Source organism: Scyliorhinus canicula, chromosome 11 (genome assembly GCF_902713615.1).
Source record: "Scyliorhinus canicula chromosome 11, sScyCan1.1, whole genome shotgun sequence".
NCBI classification, from domain to species: domain Eukaryota; kingdom Metazoa; phylum Chordata; class Chondrichthyes; order Carcharhiniformes; family Scyliorhinidae; genus Scyliorhinus; species Scyliorhinus canicula.
This window is the reverse complement of record NC_052156.1, coordinates 107,625,668-107,647,332: the sequence shown is the minus strand read 5'-3', so window position 1 is coordinate 107,647,332 and position 21,665 is coordinate 107,625,668. Positions and strand designations below refer to the sequence as shown.

General features: G+C 47.6%; 1 protein-coding gene across 1 annotated transcript in view; it reads right to left on the bottom strand.

The window, feature by feature from the left end:
* Positions 1-21,665, bottom strand: part of bcat1 (branched chain amino-acid transaminase 1, cytosolic) — a 121,704-nt gene that overhangs the window by 38,176 nt on the left and 61,863 nt on the right. Inside the window, exons 3-6 of the mRNA XM_038811019.1 lie at positions 19,196-19,396; positions 9,140-9,250; positions 7,690-7,809; positions 731-894 (exon numbers count right to left, since the gene is read on the bottom strand). Coding sequence (XP_038666947.1) covers positions 731-894; positions 7,690-7,809; positions 9,140-9,250; positions 19,196-19,396 — 596 coding nt within the window. The remainder of the gene's footprint in view (positions 1-730; positions 895-7,689; positions 7,810-9,139; positions 9,251-19,195; positions 19,397-21,665) is intronic.

Here is a 21,665-nt window from a genome sequence, read left to right as displayed (position 1 = left end):
TCACTCAGTCAAACCACATTCCCACTTCTCAACAGATGGTATCTTCAGCATCACTTCATGTTGGGGGCTGGCCCATCCAGTGCAGTAGCGAGGGAGTTTTCTCCTGCCTTGTCACCCAAAGAGCCAGCATTCCCACCCATACCGGCTGCAGATAACGGGGAGACATTGGCCGACTCGAGGCAAGACTACCGCCCCCATCCGGGGAGGAAGCCCCACCGTGGCGGGATGCCTGCCAATCCGATTGGCCAGGTGCTCTGTTCCCTCAGCAGTGGCAGGTTCAAGCTATGACCACTGTCAGGAGCGAGGCGGGTTGGTGCAATACCTTGTTGGGGGGGTTGTCACCAATGGGCACAGAGTGCTTGCAAAGGACATGCACCACCCTCACACCCCACTGCCCGACAACAGCCCACCCAGCTAAAGCTGGCGGCTTCCCACATACCGTGCAATTGGCCTCCCGTAGATTGGGAGACAGGTTGGGAGTGGGCAAGTTGCCTGGTGGAAGGCCACCTGCTGGATGTTACGAGCCCCACCCGCCTTCAAACCTAGCCAGCAAGTCATTATTACACGGTTGTGTATGGGAGCTTGCTATGCGTAACCTACAACAGTGACAAGCCATTATAAAGCACTTCACTGGATACAGAGTGCTCTGGGATGTTCTGAGGTTGTGGAAAGAGCTGTTGGATGCTGGCTGTTTGTTTCCAATGGGGTTCCTGGTGATTTACGTACGTACCCTCCGACTTTGCAGTCTCCCGTTCCTCCTTTCCAGGCTCGGACATACCTCGGATCTGCCCAGAGGGACACAGGAGAAAAACTCCCCGTTGAGAAATAAGGACCCACTGGACTGAGGATGACGTAGAGCAAGGCTTTGGTCGCGATCTTCACCCCGAGGGAAGGCTGTGATTCAAATCGGAAGGTTAGTCCACATCAAAAGGAGTGACAAACATAGTATTCAACAGAAGTCTAACTTCCTCCATCTCTTCCCGGCCAATAATCCAGAGTTGTCAATCCTGCTATCCTCGACGCCAGCCCACGCGGCTAAAGCTGTTGTTTCCCACATGCCGTGTGCCTTCCCATTCTGAAGTTAACAGAAATTGGGGCAGAATGAAGCACATTATCAGCATAAGCTTCCCCCCCCCATCCCACACTGTAAAATGGGAGACAGGTTCGGTGTGGGTAATGTCATGTGAGAATACCTTTAAGAAATGGGTGTTTATAAATGGTTTATACAAGGTACATAAATATCTGTAGTGAGAGTACCTTTTAGTTTGAGAAGAATGTTGCCAGAAAAGGTGGTACTTTGTGGAATTCAAGGTGAGAGGAGTAGTGTTCAATTCTATAAGGTGATGTTGGAAAGTTCAGTGAAGAGTGGTGAAGTGGTAGTAGGAGTAATAGAGAAACTATCTTGTCCAGGAATACAGTTTATCTTGGGTAATGATATAGCTAGATCACAGATGGGAATGATGCCTACTGTGGTTGATAAGCCAGTGGAAAATCAGACAACTGAAGTGTTGAAGGACGAATATCCTTGGATTTTTCCGGATTGTGTAGTAACAAGGTCGCAAAGTCACAGGTTAAGACAAGAGAGAAATCAAAGATTGAAGATGACGTTGAAGTGCAATTATCAGAAATGATTTTTGATCAGATGGTTGAAAAATAACAAGAACAGGTGGAGGATGAGGCGGTTATTTTTAGTTCAGGAAAATTGGTGGAGTTACAACAAAAAGATATAGAAATAAAACTGATGTATCAGAAAGCATACAAGGAAGAGGAATCTGAGTGTTTACCAGAGAGCTATTACCGTAAAAGTGATGTCTTGATGCAGGTGAATGTAAATTGGGCGGAGGTTCATCAAGTAGTATTGCCGGTAGGGTATAGAAAGGAGGTGCTGCGAGTTGCACATGAGGTACCAGCGGGAGGTCATTTGGGAATAATGAAAACTGAAGCTAAAATCCAGAAACATTTTTATTGGCCTGGACTACATAAAGATGCAGTTAAATTTTGTCAATCATGTCACACATGTCAAGTGATAGGGAAACCTCAAGAAGTGATAAAACCAGCGCCCTTAATACCCATTCCACCATTTGAGGAACCTTTTACAAGGGTCCTAATTGATTGCGTAGGACCGCTTCCTAAAACGAAAAGTGTGAATCAATATCTTTTGACTATAATGGATGTGTCTACTAGGTTTCCAGAGGCCATTCCAGTATGTAATTGTGGAGGAATTACTTAAATTCTTTACTAGATATGGACTACCCACAGAAACACAATCGAATCAAGGATCAAATTTTACCTCCAGGTTATTCAAAGAAGTTATGGATAGTTTAGGAATAAAACAATTTAAATCAACTGTGCACCATCTAGAATCGCAGGGAGCATTAGAAAGGTGGCATCAGACATTAAAACAATGTTGAGGGCTTATTGTCAAGATTATCCAGAGGATTGGGATAAAGGAATTCTATTCGTACTGTTTGCAATTAGGGATGCACCTAAAGAGTCAACCAAATTTAGTCCTTTTGAACTAACGTTTGGTCATGAGGTAAGAGGACCACTTAAATTGATTAAGAAAAAATTGGTGACTGAGAGATCGGAAATTACATTATTGGATCATGTGTCAAATTTTAGGAAACGATTAAATAGAGCTGGTGAATTGGCTAGACAACATTTAAAAGTTGCACAAAATGTGATGAATGGGTAACGGACAAGAAATCCAAAGTTCGTAGTTTTGCCAGTGGAGATAAAGTTTTAGTGTTGTTACCAGTCGCAGGTGGACTTTTAAAAGCAAGGTTTTGTGGACCTTATCAGATTGAAAGGAAATTAAGTGGGATGAATTATGTGGTAAAAATACCAGATAGAAGGAAGACTCAGCGAGTGTGTCATGAGAATATGCTTAAAAGGTACTTTGAAAGGGAAAGAGAGCAAAAGAAGGAGGTTTTAATCATTCTAACCAAAGTGACGAACCAAATCCAGATGACTGTGAATTTGACGTACGTACCTGAAATTAAATTGGAAAACGAGGATGCTCTTAAAAGTTGGGATAAATTGTTGAGTTACGTTCCAGAGGAAAAATGAACTGACCTGAAAGAGTTATTGATATCACATGGGCATATTTGTGGAGATAAATTGGGAAGTACCAAAATGGCTCTACATGATGTAGATGTGGGAAATGCTGTTCCAATCAAACAACATCCATATAGACTTAACCCTTTAAAATTGGCACAGGTTAACAAAGAGATTGAGAGTATGCTTAAAAATGGCATTATTGCAGCCAATGGAGCTCACGCATAGTGATGGTACCTAAACCAGGCGGTACTCAATGGTTGCGTGTGGACTATCGAAAGGTTACAAGAACGGACTCTTATCCTATCCCACGTTTGGAGGATTGCATTGAGAAAGTGGGACAATCAGTTTTTATTTCCAAACTGGATTTACTTAAAGGTTACTGGCAGGTACCTTTATCCGAAAGGGCGAAGGAGATTTCAGCTTTTGTGACTCCAGATGGTATATACCAATTCAAAGTTATGCCATTTGGCATGAAAAAAGCCCCAGCCATATTTCAACGGTTGACTAACAAAGTTGTTTCAGGATTACCCAATTGTGCGGTATACATCGACGATCTGCCAGACATGGAAAGAACATTTAAAACATCTGATGGAGTTATTTGGTCGACTTCAGGAGGCGGGTTTGGTGATAAACCTAGCCAAAAGTGATTTTGGAAAAGCACAAGTCACTTTCCTTGGCCATACAAACGGACAGGGTTGAATGGTCACACGGGATGTGAAGACAACAGTTATTGAGGAGTTTCCGATACCCTCAAGGTAAAGGCAAATAATGCGATTTCTTGACATGAGTGGATTTGTTCGAACATTGGTGAAAAATGTTGAAGATGACGTTGAAGTGCAATTATCAGAAACTATTTTTGATCAGATGGTTGTACCTTTAAGAAATGGGTGTTTATAAATGGGTGTGTATATAAATATCTGTAGTGATAGTACCTTTAAGAAATGGGTGTTGATGTCAGAGCTGGGCTGTCAGCTGTTTACTTTCATTTTAGGCTGTTTGATGCAGGGTGTGTTTTAGTTTTGTTTTCAGTGTTGGAGCTGAAGCCAGACCAAGCAGGTGCACTGCTATTCTCTCTGCCATCAAAAGACTATCTCTTGATCATTTGGTGAATTCAGAATTATGAATGTTCTCAGTAGTGAATGGAAACCTGATGTGCTTCTGTGAAAAGGAGTTTCTTCTGTCTTCTGGATGTTGTTTGGGAAGTTATTAAGAATTACTTAGTGTTGCATTCTTTGGGGTTGTATTTGAATTAATGGTTGCTAAGATGTTCGCTGCATGTTTTAAAAAGGTTAACTTGGGTTCATAGAATAAACATTGTTTTGCTTTAAAAAATACTTTTCCATTTCTTCTGTACCACACCTGTAGAGTGGGCCGTGTGCTCCCCATACCACAATCTATTAAAAGTTGTGGGTCAGGTGAACTCCATGATACACTTTTGGGTTCTCTGAACCCTGGCCCATAACAGTAAGTTGCTGCAGGAAGGCTACCAGCTAGATATCACGAGCCCCGGTCACCTTTAAACCCACCCAGCCCATCATTATTACAACACTGTTTGTGGGAGGATTCTCCTGGTAGCTTTGGCAGGAAACTGTGACAAGCAACTCCTAGGAGACAAATAATGTGGTCAATCAAAAAGAATGGAGCATCCCTGACGATCACAGCAGACAGAAACACTCTGAGGTGCCCTAATTGACACTGGAGACAGGACTTCCCCCTCACCAGGCATTGGTTCTGTCCAAGAGAGTGACTGACCAATCTGATTGGTAACCATTCCTGTAGTCCTAGCAGTATCCAGAGCTGGGACTGCAACCAGTCCCCAGATTTCAAGTCCCAGAGTTCAGGAGCAGGTAAATTGGAAGGGGCTCTCAGAGCTGAGAGGGGAGGAGAGGTCTGGCAAGGTGTAGGGTGTCCAAATGAAGTTTCTAGGGAGGATGCACACACAGGATGGAGGGTAGCAGATCAAGGGGTGGTGCACAACGTAGGATGAGCAAGGCAAAATACACATCAACCTGCACAAACACAGACCCAAAACAGATACATCCGAGCAAACATAAAGCCCAACACAAGCACACACACCTCAAAACACAAACACGCAGACATCCCCGCACAAAGCACCCAAAACATAAACACATGCGCCCCCGCACAAACACATACACCCCAAAATACAAACACACACAATGCCACACAAACCCTCACAAACACACACACCATACAAACACACACACACCCAAAACACAAACACACACAATTCTGTACAAATACATACAACCCTCCCCCCACGCACACACACCCACCATACACACACCCACACCCCCCCACACCACCAACCTGTACAAAAACACACCTCCCCACACACATCCCTGAACAAACACACACACTCCCACACAAACACACACACCCACACCCACATAAACACACATACCCCAAAAACAAACACACACTCACACCCCAAAACACAAAAAAAGATATACCCCAAAACACAAACAACGCTATATAAACACACATCCGCACAAATACACACCCCAAAACACAAAGACACACCCCCTGCACAAACATACACACACACACCCTCACATACATGTACACACACCCTCACAAACACACATACACACCCCCACACACAGACTCAACCTCCCCCACACACACACACCATTTATACACACCCCCCCACACACATCCACCACACACACACATCCCCCCAAACACATCTCCATACAAATACCCCCACACACATATCCATGAACAAACACACATACCCCCACACAAGTACACACAACCTGCACAAACGCACACAACCCTGTACAAGCACCCCCCCCCACAAACACTCATCACAAAAACACACACACTCCTAGTTAAACAAACACGCATACACACACACCCCCACACAAGTACACACAACCTGCACAAACGCACATAATCCTGCAGAAGCACCCCCCACAAACACCCCTCACAAAAACACACTCTCCTGGTTGAACAAACATGCATACACACACATCCACAAACACAACACCCCCCACACACACACCCTACAGAAACACACCCCACACGTCCCACACAAAACCCCCCATACACACCCACCACACACCCTACACACATCCCTGAACAAACACACCCCCACACAAGCACACAGACACACCCCAAAACACAAACACACACCCCAAAGTACAACACACATCCCCACACAAACACACACATCCCCACACAAGCACACCCCAAGACACAAACACATACACCCCCACACAAACACACACACCCTAAACAAAAACACAGCACCCCAAAACACACACACCACAAAACACCACCCAAAACACAAACACACATACCCACACACAAACACCACCACCCCCACACAAATACATATACCTCAAAACACATACACCCCAAAACACAAACACACATCCTGCCCAAACACACACCCCAAAACACAAATACACATACCCACATAAAAAACAAACACCTCCCCCACATAAATACACAAACCCCAAAACACAAACACCCCCAAAACACAAATATACACCCCCAAAAACACAAACACACACATCCCCGCACAACCCCCAAAACACAAACTAAACACATACACCCCCACAGCAATACAGCCCCTCCCACACAAACATGTGCAACCCCACCCAAACACCTGCACCTGTCACGAGCACACACACACCCCCTCACAAACATACACATCTTCACACAAACACACACACCCCAGCACAAGCACACACACCCACATACCTCTGCACAAACACATCCCCACACAAACACACACACCCCCACACGAACACACACACTCCAAAACCAAATACACGCCCCACACACACTCCCCAAAACACAAACGCACACTGCCCAACACAAATACATGCACACCCACACAAACACCCCCAGACACACACCTCCCACCACAAACACATCCCCCACACACATACATATACACTAGCCCACACAAACACACCACCCCACACATCCCTGAACAAACACACACACACCCACACAGCAAAACACAAACACACCCCCCCCACACAAATACATACGGCAAAAAACAAACACACAAACCCCAAAACACAAACACACACATCCCAAAACACAAACACACATACCCACACACACACACACACACACACACAAATACACATACCCAGAAACACAAACACACACACGCCCTCACATACACTCCCCAAAACACAAACGCAGCACCCTCCACAAACACATGCATTCCCACACAAACACACACACACCACTATACAAACACACACCAGGCACAAACACACACAACAGGCACACAAACACACACATCCCAACACAAATACACCCCCCTACACAAACATACAAGACCCTGCACAAACACACTACCCAATATGCAAATCCCCACACAAATACACACCCCTACACAAACGTACAAAACCCTGCACAAGCACGCAGATCCCCACACAAACACACAAATCCCAACACAAACACTCATACACACCAACATAAATCCACACCCTCCAAAGCAAGCCATAACAGACACACACCCCAACACGTACACACCCCAATAGAGCAACGCCCTAACACACTCATACACCAACGCACAAGCTTCGCACACTGTAATGCGTACACACATATACATCTGACACACACACAACCAAATGTTCTCACCTCTGTTCCAATTAAGACCGGGCGAATGTAGAGACTGGCAGATTTGGAGTAAGGCACCCATTCTCTGTCTACCGCCACCAGCTTTTTGATGCAATCCAACAGTTCCTTGGGATCAAAACTCTGGTAATGGAAAGACATTACAAGACAACATTCATTTGGTGTGTGAATTAAGCAGGAAAAAATATCATTGAAACTAATCAATTGACTGCCAAAAAATATTAATGTTCAATATAAATGGAAGGCTCATCAATCTTACTTCAAAGATTACTTCAAAGAATGGACAGATTGACTGAAACTACTGGAGTTGACATTCACCTCTTCAAGTAGTCTTGTTTATGATTTAAAAACCACTTGTGGAGAAGAGGTGGTCTCAAATGGTAGACCGATCAGGCTGAATGGCCTGCCTTTGTGGTGTAAATTAGATGTGATTTATCATAGAATTTACAGTGCAGAAGGAGGCCATTCGGCCCATCGAGTCTGCAACAGCTCATGGAAAGAGCTCCCTACCCAAGGTTAACACCTCTACTCTATCCCCATAACCCAATAACCCCACCCAACACTAAGGGCAATTTTGGACATTAAGGGCAATTTATCATGTCCAATCCACCTAATTTAATGCTCCGATCTTAAATAAGAAGTTGGGTGGGGTGGGGACAATCTAAGCAATGTGTATAAAATGAGAAAGGGATTTGATAGGTTAGAAATGGAGAACCTTTTTCCCCAAATGGGGTGTCCAGAACAAGGAGGTGGCGTGTGTGAGTGCTCGCTTGGAGGTCTCCGTTGCCGCCTTAGGCTGTGGCCTGCTTCCGGAACCTGATAGAATTTATGTACCTGGAAAAGATCAAGTACGTGATGTGGGGGGTCGGTGGATCGGTTTTACTCAAGGTGGCAGGGAGCTGGTTACTATCAGCTGGGGTTGGGGGGGGGGGGGCATTGGTCAGTCTCTTAGGGTCTTCTTTGTGGGAGGGGGGATTTGGGGGTTTGGGGGAGTAGTCTTAGTATTAAACTGGGCTCGGATGGGTTGTATTGAGGTTTTTATTTTGTCTGTGTGGAGTCTGCACCGTGTGTGCGTGGGTTTCCTCCGGGTGCTCCGGTTTCCTCCCACAGTCCAAAGATGTGCAGGTTAGGTGGATTGGCCATGATAAATTTCCCTTAGTGTCCAAAATTGCCCTTAGTGTTGGGTGGGGTTACTGGGTTATGGAGATAGGGTGGAGTTGTTGACCTTGGGTAGGGTGCTCTTTCCAAGAGCCGGTGCAGACTCGATGGGCTGAATGGCCTCCTTCTGCACTGTAAATTCTATGATTCTAATAATTAAAATTTTGTTTCAATAAAGATATTTATTCAAAAAAACAATGCGCAAACAAACGTGAAGGGCCTGCGCACTGGAGAAAGCTTTCCGTGTGTGGCAACAGAATTTGACGGGGAAAGCCTCGCTCTCCCATCTACTCACAGGTAAACAAGCTCTACTGGCAGATCGCAGCATCCTCTCCATGTTCAGCATGGGTCTGAACAGGCGAATCTTATTGTCCATTCCTCGATAGGCTTTCAGCCCTTCAAATAACTGCGAAGAAACATCAGACGAAATGAGAAGCCATTTACTGTAACTTTTTCAGGTAATTAATTCCATGACTGTTTGGTAAAAAGAAAGCCTGGTTGAGTTATTTTTGAATCCTGCCTCTAAGGCCTATCATTTCTAGTCTGTATCATTCCAATTTCTAGGCTACAGCGCACTGTGACGAATGTAGAATTTCAGATGTTGTATTACATGTAGTTTGTGCAGTAAAAGACCTGGATAAATGACCTGGAGGAGGGCGTAGAAGGATGGGTGAGTAAATTTGCAGATGACACTAAAGTCGGTGGAGTTGTGGACAGTGCAGAAGGATGTTACAAGTTACAGAGGGACATAGATAAGCTACAGAGCTGGGCTGACAGGTGGCAAATGGAGTTTAATGCTGAAAAGTGTGAGGTGATTCATTTGGAAGGAATAACAGGAAGGCAGAGTACTGGGCTAATGGTAAGATTCTTGGTAGTGTGGACGAGCAGAGAGAATTCGGTGTCCATGTCCATAGATCCCTGAAAGTTGCCACCCAGGTTGAGAGGTCTGTTAAGAAGGCGTACGGTGTGTTAGCTTTTATTGGTAGAGGAATTGAGTTTCGGAGCCATGAGGTCATGTTGCAGTTGTACAATACTCTGGTGCGGCCGCATTTGGAGTATTGTGTGCAGTTCTGATCGCCACATTATAGGAAGGATGTGGAAGCATTGGAAAGGGTACAGAGGAGATTTACAAGAACGTTGCCTGCTATGGAGGGAAGATCATATGAGGAAAGGCTGAAGGACTTGAGGCTGTTTTCGTTAGAGAGAAGAAGGTTAAGAGGGGACTTAATTGAGGCATACAAGATGATCAGAGGATTAGATAGGGTGGACATCGAGAGCCTTTTTCCTCGGATGGTGATGTCCAGCACGAGGGGACATAGCTTTAAATTGAGGGGAGATAGATATAGGACAGATGTCAGAGGTAGGTTCTTTACTCAGAGAGTAGTAAGGACGTGGAATGCCCTGCCTGCAACAGTAGTGGACTCGCCAACACTAAACGCATTCAAATGGTCATTGGATAGGCATATGGACGATAAGGGAATAGTGTAGAGGGACTTTAGAAGGGTTTCACAGGACGGTGCAACATCGTGGGCCGAAGGGCCTGTACTGCGCTGTAATGTTCTATGTTCTATGTAAAAGGGTTGAAAGCCTGGGTTAGTGTGTGACTGCTGCTTTCGTGGTTTGAAAGGCAGCTTGCCCTTTTGAAGACAGAGGTGCAATTAAAGCATCGTAAAAGTTTGGACACATCAACTTTTGTTCATATAAAGAGGGTTCCCTGGGGAGTAGATAATTCGAGACATTGGGCGGGATTCTCCGACCCCGCGCCGGGTGGGAGAATCGTCGGGGAGGGGCCGAATCACCCGGCGCCGCTCCGATATTGGTCTGCCAATTCACCGGCTACCGGAGAATAAGCGCCATTGGCATCAGCGCGGCGCCGGTTGGGGGCCACTCAATACGCCCTCCACCCCCAGCGACTCTGCCCACACGATGGGCCAAGTGCCCGCCAAGTTAGGCCGAGTCCCGCCGGCGTCGTTCTCGACTGGTCCTACCCGGCGGGACCTCGGCGTTCAAGGGGCCGGAACATGGTGGGGGTGAGGGGGTGGTGGGGGGGGGGGGGTGGGGGGGGGGGATCGGCGCTTACTGATCGGCGGGTTGAAGAGGCTGGGTCATTAAGTTTGTTCAAGACAGAGATAGACAGAATTTTAATCAGTAAGGGGTTCGAGGGTTATGGCGATAAGGTGGGAAAATGGGTGTTGAGGACTATATCAGATCTGTCATGAACTCATTGAATGGCGGAGCAGACTTGATGGACCGAATGGGGCCTCCTTCTGCTCCTATGCCTTATTGTCTCATGGTCACACTGCTTAAAGGGCACCTATGCCTCTTAAAGGGGTGGGAGGGGGGATACAATGTGGCTGTGGTACCTTGTACAGGGACTAAATCTGACCAGTGAAACACTGAATCGTTATTGAACATGAGAGAGGTTAATACTATGTGCCTAGCCCCTGAGGACAGATGCTGTGCTGCATAAAGTTCTATCACCAACACCAGTGGTCAAGGCCAATGAGTTCACCTTCAAACATCACATTCCACTCACTGTACTGCTCGCCCCAATCACTGTTCAATCACCACACCCAACGTTCAGCCACTGACAGTCTCTATCAATCAGGTTTCATACCTAAGGTCACATTCTCCACCCTGTTCTCCTGCACTTTGCTCAGTTACAAACCCTAGTCTTGTATCTTCCTCTTTAAGTATCCAAGTCGGCCAAGCTGGCTAGGCAATGGAAGAACAGAAAGAAGAGATTGCTGATGACGTTACAGCAGCATCGTTTACAAAAGTTGCAGCTGTTCCGTCCAAGCTGAGTAAGAGATTGTGGAGAACAGCAACCTGACTGAACACCAAACGGAGAGTCTACAAAGCCTGTGTCCTTAGCGTGCTCCTCTACAGTGGGGAGATCCTGACAACATACACTAGGCAGGAGAAAAGATGGGACAGTTTCTGCCTTCACTGTCTCAGACACATCCGCGCCATCTCCTGACAGGACAAGGTTTGAAGCGTATTAATCTACCACGGGTGTGATCGAACTGAATTGCAACAGAGTCCTGAATCCAGTGGGTTTAATCAGGTGTTTTCCCACGCTCACAGCGCTGAGAAACACCACGCTATCTAACGGGATTTTATTGCAATCTGGGGCCTCAGTGGGGAACTCCCTGCCGAATCTGCACTCAGTCCCGTTTCCTGCACTGAACAGCTCCACTCGCCGGAGTTCCTCAGGAAGAGATTGAGACGCCAGTTTTAAATGACACAATGGGCAGAATCCAGATCGCAACATCTCGTGAGATCCCATTGGAGCTAGCGAGGAGGGGTGAGTTGGGTAGATCCCGGAAGAGGGATCGCCTGGCATCTACCGGCCATGTTTACCAGAATGGGTGTGTGGCGCGGCCGATAGATCCCATCCCTACTGCTCGGTCACTTTGAACGCTCACATCCTCGCCGATAAGCTGTACGATGGAATTTGCCCCTCAAAGAGGATGTGTTTGTCGCGGATGCCATTTTTGTGCTCTAATGGGCACTCACAGTGCCCCAAACTGGCCCGATTTCACAGCCCAACTCTTTCCTTCAGTCGTGCTGCAGACTTGCAGTAGCTGTAGGAACCACAGGAGGGTGCTGTAAACCATCCCCTGCAGAAAACCCGGGCTCTCTGGGAGAGCAGTGGAAGTAGTTCCTCGCTCCCTGATGTTGAGCTCTCACACACAAACCTTTCAATAGCTGTCAAATGTTTCAGAATCACACGACCTGCAATATATTACACTACAGTTTAACAGGACCTCTAAATCAAAATATCAGCAAGATCAATCACTGATCCATTTGCAACCCCATTTTAACAGTTAAATGATATCTTTCCGATATAAAATGCATTGTGTACACAGAAATCTGTACTTTTGCTGCATAACATGTAATTACTGTGTTAGATTTGCTCTGATTTGAGAATGTTTTGATGTTTCTATATATATCATTTTGTCTATGTCTTTATAAAGTGTTGGACAAATCACATTTAATTTCCCGATAAACAGATGAAAGTTGTAGTTCAGAGGCTTGAACTCTCACCTCGGAAGAGGAATGTCAACAAACTGAAGCACGTTGTACAGAGTGGCAGTGCTGTGGGAGTGCAGCATTGTCAGATGAGTTGATAAACCAAAGTCTCTCAGGCGGATCAGAAAGCTCCCATGGCACCATGCAAAGAGGAGCCCGCTGTCCAGGCCGATGTTTGTTCCACACGTGAATGATACGACCTGGTCATTTGTCACGCCGTCGTGTGCGGGATCCAGCTGTGCAACAATCTGACCACCGTGTTTCCCACAATGCAATAGCGATGGCACATCAAAAGTGCTTCATTGTGAAGGGTATGTTTGTATACCAACGCCTTCCCAATTCACATTTCATCTCTGCCTCGTCCAGTGCAAACCCTTCTCTGTCATGTGGTGACTGTGAAAACAGACTATAATCGCCTTTGGTGGCTCATTCGCTTTAGGCTTCGGCTTGAGCGACAGATGTGCACTGTCCAAATCGTAGAGGGAGGATTCTTCCCCCTCCCCAACAACTCCACAAACATTTTCGCAAAGTACTCAGTCGGCCTCGGGCCCTCCACCCCCTCGGGCAGGCCCACGATTCTCAAATTGTGCTTCCTCGACCTGTTCTCCAGGTCCTCCAACTTAGCTCTGAGCCCTGTGTTGACTGTGGTGAACCACTGTGCACCTGTATTAGGGGATGTACGGTAGGACCTGCACCACAGATTCGCCGGTAGCCCCCGGCGGCTAGCTCCGCCCACAAGGAGCTGTATAAATATGTGTGTCCTTCTCCTGATCAGCCATTTCGCTAGCTGCAGTAGGAGGCCACGCATCTTAGAACATAGAACATAGAACATTACAGCGCAGTACAGGCCCTTCGGCCCACGATGTTGCACCGTCCTGTGAAACCCTTCTAAAGTCCCTCTACACTATTCCCTTATCGTCCATATGTCTATCCAATAACCATTTGAATGCGTTTACTGTTGGCGAGTCCACTACTGTTGCAGGCAGGGCATTCCACGCCCTTACTACTCTCTGAGTAAAGAACCTACCTCTGACATCTGTCCTATATCTATCTCCCCTAAATTTAAAGCTATGTCCCCTCGTGCTGGACATCACTATCCGAGGGAAAAGGCTCTCGATGTCCACCCTATCTAATCCTCTGATCATCTTGTATGCCTCAATTAAGTCCCCTCTTAACCTTCTTCTCTCTAACGAAAACAGTCTCAAGTCCTTCAGCCTTTCCTCATATGATCTTCCCTCCATACCAGGCAACATTCTTGTAAATCTCCTCTGTACCCTTTCCAATGCTTCCACATCCTTCCTATAATGTGGCGACCAGAACTGCACACAATACTCCAAATGCGGCCGCACCAGAGTTTTGTACAACTGCAACATGACCTCATGGCTCCGAAACTCAATTCCTCTACCAATAAAAGCTAACACACCGTACGCCTTCTTAACAACCCTCTCAACCTGGGTGGCAACTTTCAGGGATCTATGGACATGGACATCGAGATCTCTCTGCTCGTCCACACTACCAAGAATCTTACCATTAGCCCAGTATTCTGCCTTCCTGTTATTCCTTCCAAAATGAATCACCTCACACTTTTCTGAATTAAACTCCATTTGCCACCTGTCAGCCCAGCTCTGCAGCTTATCTATGTCCCTCTGTAACTTGTAACATCCTTCTGCACTGTCCACAACTCCACCGACTTTAGTGTCATCTGCAAATTTACTCACCCATCCTTCTACGCCCTCCTCCAGGTCATTTATAAAAATGACAAACAGCAACGGCCCCAAAACAGATCCTTGTGGCACACCACTAGTAACTGGACACCAGTTAGAGCATTTCCCATCAACCACCACTCTTTGTCTTCTATCAGCTAGCCAATTTCTGATCCAAACTGCTAAATCACCCTGAATCCCATGCCTCTGTATTTTCTGCAATAGCCTACCGTGGGGAACCTTATCAAATGCTTTACTGAAATCCATATACACCACATCAACTGCTTTACCCTCATCCCCCTGTTTGGTCACCTTCTCGAAGAAGTCAATGAGGTTTGTGAGGCACGACCTACCCTTCACAAAACCATGTTGACTATCTCTAATCAAATTATTTATTTCCAGATGATTATACATCCTATCTCTTATAAAACTTTCCAAGACTTTTCCCACAACAGAAGTAAGGCTCACTGGTCTATAGTTACCGGGGTTATCTCTACTCTCCTTCTTGTACAAGGGGACAACATTTGCTATCCTCCAGTCCTCTGGCACTATTCCTGTAGACAAAGATGACTTAAAGATCAAAGCCAAAGGCTCAGCAATCTCCTCCCTAGCTTCCCAGAGAATCCTAGGATAAATCCCATCCGGCCCAGGGGACTTATCAATTTTCACACTTTCCAGAATCGCTAACACCTCCTCCTTATAAACCTCAAGCCCTTCTAGTCTAGTAGCCTGTATCTCAGTATTCTCCTCGACAACTTTGTCTTTTTCCTGTGTGAATACTGACGAAAAATACTCATTTAGCACCTCTCCTATCTCCTCGGACTCTACGCACAACTTCCCACTACTGTCCTTGACTGGCCCTACTCTTACCTTAGTCATTCTTTTATTCCTGACATACCTATAGAAAGCTTTAGGGTTATCCTTGATCCTACCTGCCAAAGACTTCTCATGTCCTCGCTTGGCTCTTCTTAGCTCTCTCTTTAGAGCCTTCCTAGCTAACTTGTAACTCTCAAGCGACCCAACTGAACCATTACGTCTCATCTTCACATAAGCCTCCTTCTTCCTCTTGACAAGTGTTTCAACTGCTTTAGTAACCCACGGTTCCCTCACTCGACCACTTCCTCCCTGCCTAACAGGTACATACTTATCAAGGACACGCAGTAGCTGTTCCTTGAACATGCTCCACATTTCCATTGTGTCCATCCCCTGCAGTTTTCCTCTCCAGGCGATGCATCCTAAGTCTTGCCTCATCGCATCATAATTGCCTTTCCCCCAGCAATAACTCTTGCCCTGCGGTTTATACCTATCCCTTTCCATCGCTAAAATAAACGTAATCGAATTGTGGTCACTATTACCAAAATGCTCACCTACTTCCAAACCTAACACCTGTCCTTGTTCATTACCCAGTACCAAATCCAATATGGCCTCGCCTCTTGTTGGCCTATCTACATACTGCATCAGGAAACCCTCCTGCACACATTGGACAAAAACATTGGATCCATCTAAAGTACTCGAACTATAGTGTTTCCAGTCAATATTTGGAAAGTTAAAGTCCCCCATAACAACTACGCTTATTTTCGCTCCTATCCAGAATCATCTTTGCAATCTTTTCCTCTACATAGAACATAGAACAGTACAGCACAGAACAGGCCCTTCGGCCCTCGATGTTGTGCCGAGCAATGATCACCCTACTTAAACCCACGTAACCCGTATACCCGTAACCCAACAATCCCCCCATTAACCTTACACTACGGGCAATTTAGCATGGCCAATCCACCTAACCTAACATCTCTGGAACTTTTCGGAGGCCTATAGAAAAGCCCTAACAGGGTGACCTCTCCTTTCCTGTTTCTGACTGTAATAAAGCCACAGTTGTACCAATCTGAGTCTTTTGTGCAATTGATCATGCACCACCTCCGCCACCCTCCACATCTGTGCTGCGACAATGCCTCCTCCACTCCCTTCAACTTCTCTTTTTGCTCCTGCACCTCGACCGTCATCTTTATCACTGCCGCCTTTACGGGGCAATCGCCTCCCACCCCCCATTCTTTCAACGTAGCCTCTCAAACGCCACTGTTCTCTCCTCGGTCAGAGTTTGCACCATGAGGGGAGCGGCCCCACCCGACGCTCCAGCCCCCCCTTGAAGACCCAGCCTCCACCCGACGCCCCAGCCCCCGCCTGAAGACCCAGTCTCCACCCGACGCCCCAGGCCCCGCGATCTCTCCTCCTGCAGGACTCACAACAGCACTCGCTGGTGGACTTTCGCTCGCTCCCTTCTTTCCAGCATCTTTCCTCTGGGACTGCGACATTCCCCAACCTCCTTATGACTTCCCACACCAACTCATGCACAAACTACCCTTGAAACAGTCATAAAAGTCCAACAAGCAGAGACTCTAGGAGGGGCCACCTGACGTGTAACCTCCACCTACACCCCGCCAACGGAACACTCAAAGGGGAGCTGCTTTTAAACGCTCCCTCACCACTCATCCCCAGTCAAGACACAAGCATGGCGGAGCGGAGAGATCGCTGTGGCGATGCCGACCTGGCCAGGCTTCTCGACAGTGTGGATGAGAGACGGGACATCCTGTTCCCCCGAGGGGTCGGAGGACCAGCAGCAGAAGCAGCAATGCTGCCTGGGAGGCGCGCTGCAAAATGTCGGAAGACAACCAATGACCTGCACCAAGCTGCAAGGGTAAGTTACCAGCTGTTTCCTGCTCAGTTCTGCCTGCCAACCCTCAAATTCCCCCCCCCACACCCAGATCACTGGCTGACACATCGCACCCTCCCCACATCTGGGGCGGGATTCTCCGACCCCCCGGGGGCCGGCGTCAATCCCGCCCCGCCGTGTCCCGAATTCTCCGTCAACGGAGATTCGGCAGGGGCGGGAATCGCGACGCGCCGGTCGGCGGGCCCCCCCCCCCGGCGATTCTCCGGCCCGGGATGGGCCGAAGTCCCGCCACTGTCAAGCCTCTCCCGCCGGCGTGGATCAAACCACCTACCTTACCGGCGGGAGCAGGCAGCACGGGCGGGCTCCGGGGTTCTGGGGGGGGGGGGGGGGGGCGCGGGGCGATCTGACCCCGGGGGGTGCTCCCACGGTGGCCTGGCCCGCGATCGGGGCCCACCGATCGGCGGGCGGGCCTGTGCCATGGGGGCACTCTTTTCCTTCCGCCTTCGCCATGGTCTTCACCATGGCAGAGGCGGAAGTGACCCCCTCCCCTGCGCATGCGCGGGGATGACGTCAGCACCCACTGACGCTCCGGCGCATACGCAGACCTCCACCGGCCGGCCAAAGTCCCTTCGGCCCCGGCTGGCGTGGCGCCAAAGGCCTTCCATGCCAGACGGCGGAGTGCCAACCACTCCGGCGCGGGCCTAGCCCCTCAATGTTAGGGCTTGGCCCCTAAAGGTGCGGAAACTTCCGCACCTTTGGGGCGGCCCGATGCCGGAGTGATTCACACCACTCCAAGATGCCGGAACCCCCGCCCTGCCGGGTAGGGGAGAATCCCGGCCCAGAGCTGTGTGGAAATGCAGCTTCTGCAGCATTAGTTACAAGAAATAACTAACATGACCTCCATCCTGTGAACGAATAAAATACTTTTTATTGACAAAAAGGACAGAGAAACTGGCAGATAGTGTATGAGTGCGCGCTCGCATCATCAACATCAACGCACCCACAGAGAGTGGTACTGGCATGCTGGGCACAGTGGAGTAAGGTCATCGGATTTCTGCACGCGCCCAGACGGTATCGGTGGCCATCTTGCATTGGCAGAAGACAAAGGTACAGGGAGGCAGGGAATGTTGTTATTGTCACTGGTCTCGGAATTCTGGGTAACATTCTGAAAAATGGGACCTGGGTTCGAATCCCACAATGGCAGGTGGTCAAATGTGAATTCAAGAAAGAAAATATGGAATCAAAACTCCAATGATAACCATGGGATGCCCTTTAGGGAAGGAAATCTGCCACCCTTACCTGGTCTGGCCGACATGCAACGTCAGAACCAGGATGCCACAGGAGAGGGGGGGAGGGGGTTACTCAGCCAATCATCTGACACTTAGGACAAACAGTTGTTTGTGTCCAGCACAGAGGAGGAATGGCTGCGTGGGTTTCCTCTGGGTGCTCCGGTTTCCTCCCACAGTGCAAAGGTGAGCAGGTTAGGTGGATTGGCCATGATAAATTGTCCTTCAGTGTCCAACGGTTAGGTCGAGTTACGAGGTTACTGGGATAGGGCGGGGAGTGTGTCTAGGTCGAGTGCTCTTTCAGAGGGTTGGTGCTGACTCGATGGGCTGAATGGTGTCCTTCTGCACTGTGGGAATTCTATGATTCTATGTAATCTGGGGTGTGGAACACCCTTGCTGTTTAAACACAAAAGGACCAAAACGCCCAAATCCACATTTAAATTTATATTCACTTAATGTTATTTACTATATTTACTAAAATCTATACTTAAACATGCCAAGGCGATAAAAGACTTCATTTCCGTGACTTACAAGAAAATTAGGAGTGTTTTAGACTGTCAGCTGAAAAGAAAGAATGTGCAGGGTTATGGGGAGAAAGCCAACTGTGGCAAATATAACAATGTGAAGCCAAGGCAGATACCTCCCTTTCACGGACTCACCTCCACTGCGTAATGGAGAGCTGAGACTGCAGGATGTAGTGAGAGATTCTGCAATGGTTTGATCTGGGGCCTCTCCCAGCCTCTTGCAGACGTCCAGTGAATCATCAACATGTGGTCACTGAACACCGTTCCAAACACCAGCTTGTTAGGGTCTGGCTTTTCTGCTGACTTTTGAACCAATTCAACCTCCATATCGGCGGCCTTGAAGAAAAGAAGCAGAAACATGTATATTAATGCTAAAGAGCCACCGGCTTCAAATTTTCTCAAAGTTGGCGTGCACAATGTTACGTAGAATTTACCACACAGAAACAGGCCATTCAGCCCCACTGGTCAAAGCTGTCGTTTAAACTCCACACAACCCTCTTCCAACTCTCATGACCTCTTGCCACCCTACCTCCTAAGGGGTCTTCTGCGGGCAATAGGGTAGCCAGGGAAAGGGTTGGCCCACTGCAGAACAGGCAAGGGAATCTATGTGTGGAGTCGGAGGAAATGGGTGAGGTGCTAAATGAATACTTTGCATCAGTATTCACCAAAGAGAAGGAATTGGTGGATGTTGAGTCTGGAGAAGGGTGTGTAGATAGCCTGGGTCACATTGACATCCAAAAAGACGAGGTGTTGGGTGTCTTGAAAAATATTAAGGTAGATAAGTCCCCAGGGCCTGATGCGATCTACCCCAGAATACTGAAGGAGGCTAGAGAGGAAATTGCTGAGGCCTTGACAGAAATGTTTGGATCCTCACGGTCTTCAGGTGATGTCCCAGAGGACTGGAGAATAGCCAATGTTGTTCCTTTGTTTAAGAAGGGTAGCAAGGATAATCCAGGGAATGATAGGCCCTTGAGCCTTATGTCAGTGGTAGGGAAATTATTGGAGAGAATTCTTCAAGACAGGATCTACTTCCATTTGGAAACAAATGGACATGTTAGCGAGAGGCAGCACGGTTTTGTGAAGGGGAGGTCGTGTCTCACTAACTTGATAGAGTTTTTCGAAGAGGTCACAAAGATGATTAAAGCAGGTCGGGCAGTGGATGGTGTCTATATGGACTTCAGTAAGGCCTTTGACAAGGTCCCTCATGGCAGACTGGTACAAAAGGTGAAGTCACGGGATCAGCGATGAGCTGGCAAGATGGATACAGAACTGGCTAGGTCATAGAAGGCAGAGAGTAGCAATGGAAGGGTACTTTTCTGGTTGGAGGGCTGTGACTTGTGGTGTTCCACAGGGATCAGTGCTGGGACCTTCGCTGTTCATAGCATATATAAATGATTTGGAGGAAAATTTAACTGGTCTGATTAGTAAGTTTGCAGATGACACAAAGGTTGGTTGGATTGCGGATAGCGATGAGGACTGTCAGAGGATACAGCAGGATTTAGATTGTTTGGAGACTTGGGGGGAGAGATGGCAGATGGAGTTTAATCCGGACAAATGTGAGGTAATGCATTTTGGAAGGTCTAATACAGGTAGGGAATATACAGTGAATAGTAGTACCCTCAAGAGTATTTATTTATTTATTTTTTAAATTTAGAGTAGCCAATTATTTTTTTCCAATTAAGGGGCAATTTAGCGTGACCAATCCACCTAACCTGCACATCTTTGGGTTGTGGGGGTGAAACCCACGCAGGCACGGGGAGAATGTGCAAACTCAACACAGACAGTGACCCAGGGCCGGGATTCGACCCCGGGTCCTCAGCGCCGTAGGCAGCAATGCTAACCACTGTGCCACCGTGCTGCCCCGAACCCTCAAGAGTATTGACTGTCAGAGAGATCTAGGTGTACAGGTCCACAGGTCACTGAAAGGGGCAACACAGGTGGAGAAGGTAGTCAAGAAGGCATACAGCATGCTTGCCTTCATTGGCCGGGGCATTGAGTATAAGAATTGGCAAGTCATGTTGCAGCTGTATAGAACCTTAGTTAGGCCACACTTGGAGTACAGTGTTCAATTCTGGTCGCCACACTACCAGAAGGATGTGGAGGTTTTAGAGAGGGTGCAGAAGAGATTTACCAGGATGTTGCCTGGTATGGAGGGCATGAGCTATGAGGAGTGGTTGAATAAACTCGGTTTGTTCTCACTGGAACGACGGAGGTTGAGGGGCGACCTGATAGCGATCTACAAAATTATGAGGGGCACAGACAGAGTGGATAGTCAGAGGCTTTTTCCCAGGGTAGAGAGGTTAATTACTAGGGGGCATCGGTTTAAGGTGCGAGGGGCAAAGTTTAGAGGAGATGTACGAGGTAAGTTTTTTTACACAGAAGGTAGTGGGTGCCTGGAGGAGGTGGTGGAAGCAGGGACGATAGTGACATTTAAAGGGCATCTTGACAAATACATGAATAGGAAGGGAACAGAGGGATACAGACCCAGGAAGTGTAGAAGATTTTAGTTTAGACGGGCAGCATGGCCGGCACAGGTTTGGCGGGCTGAAGGGCCTGTTCCTGTGCTGTACTTTTCTTTATTCTGTTGTTCTTTGCAATGGGTAGT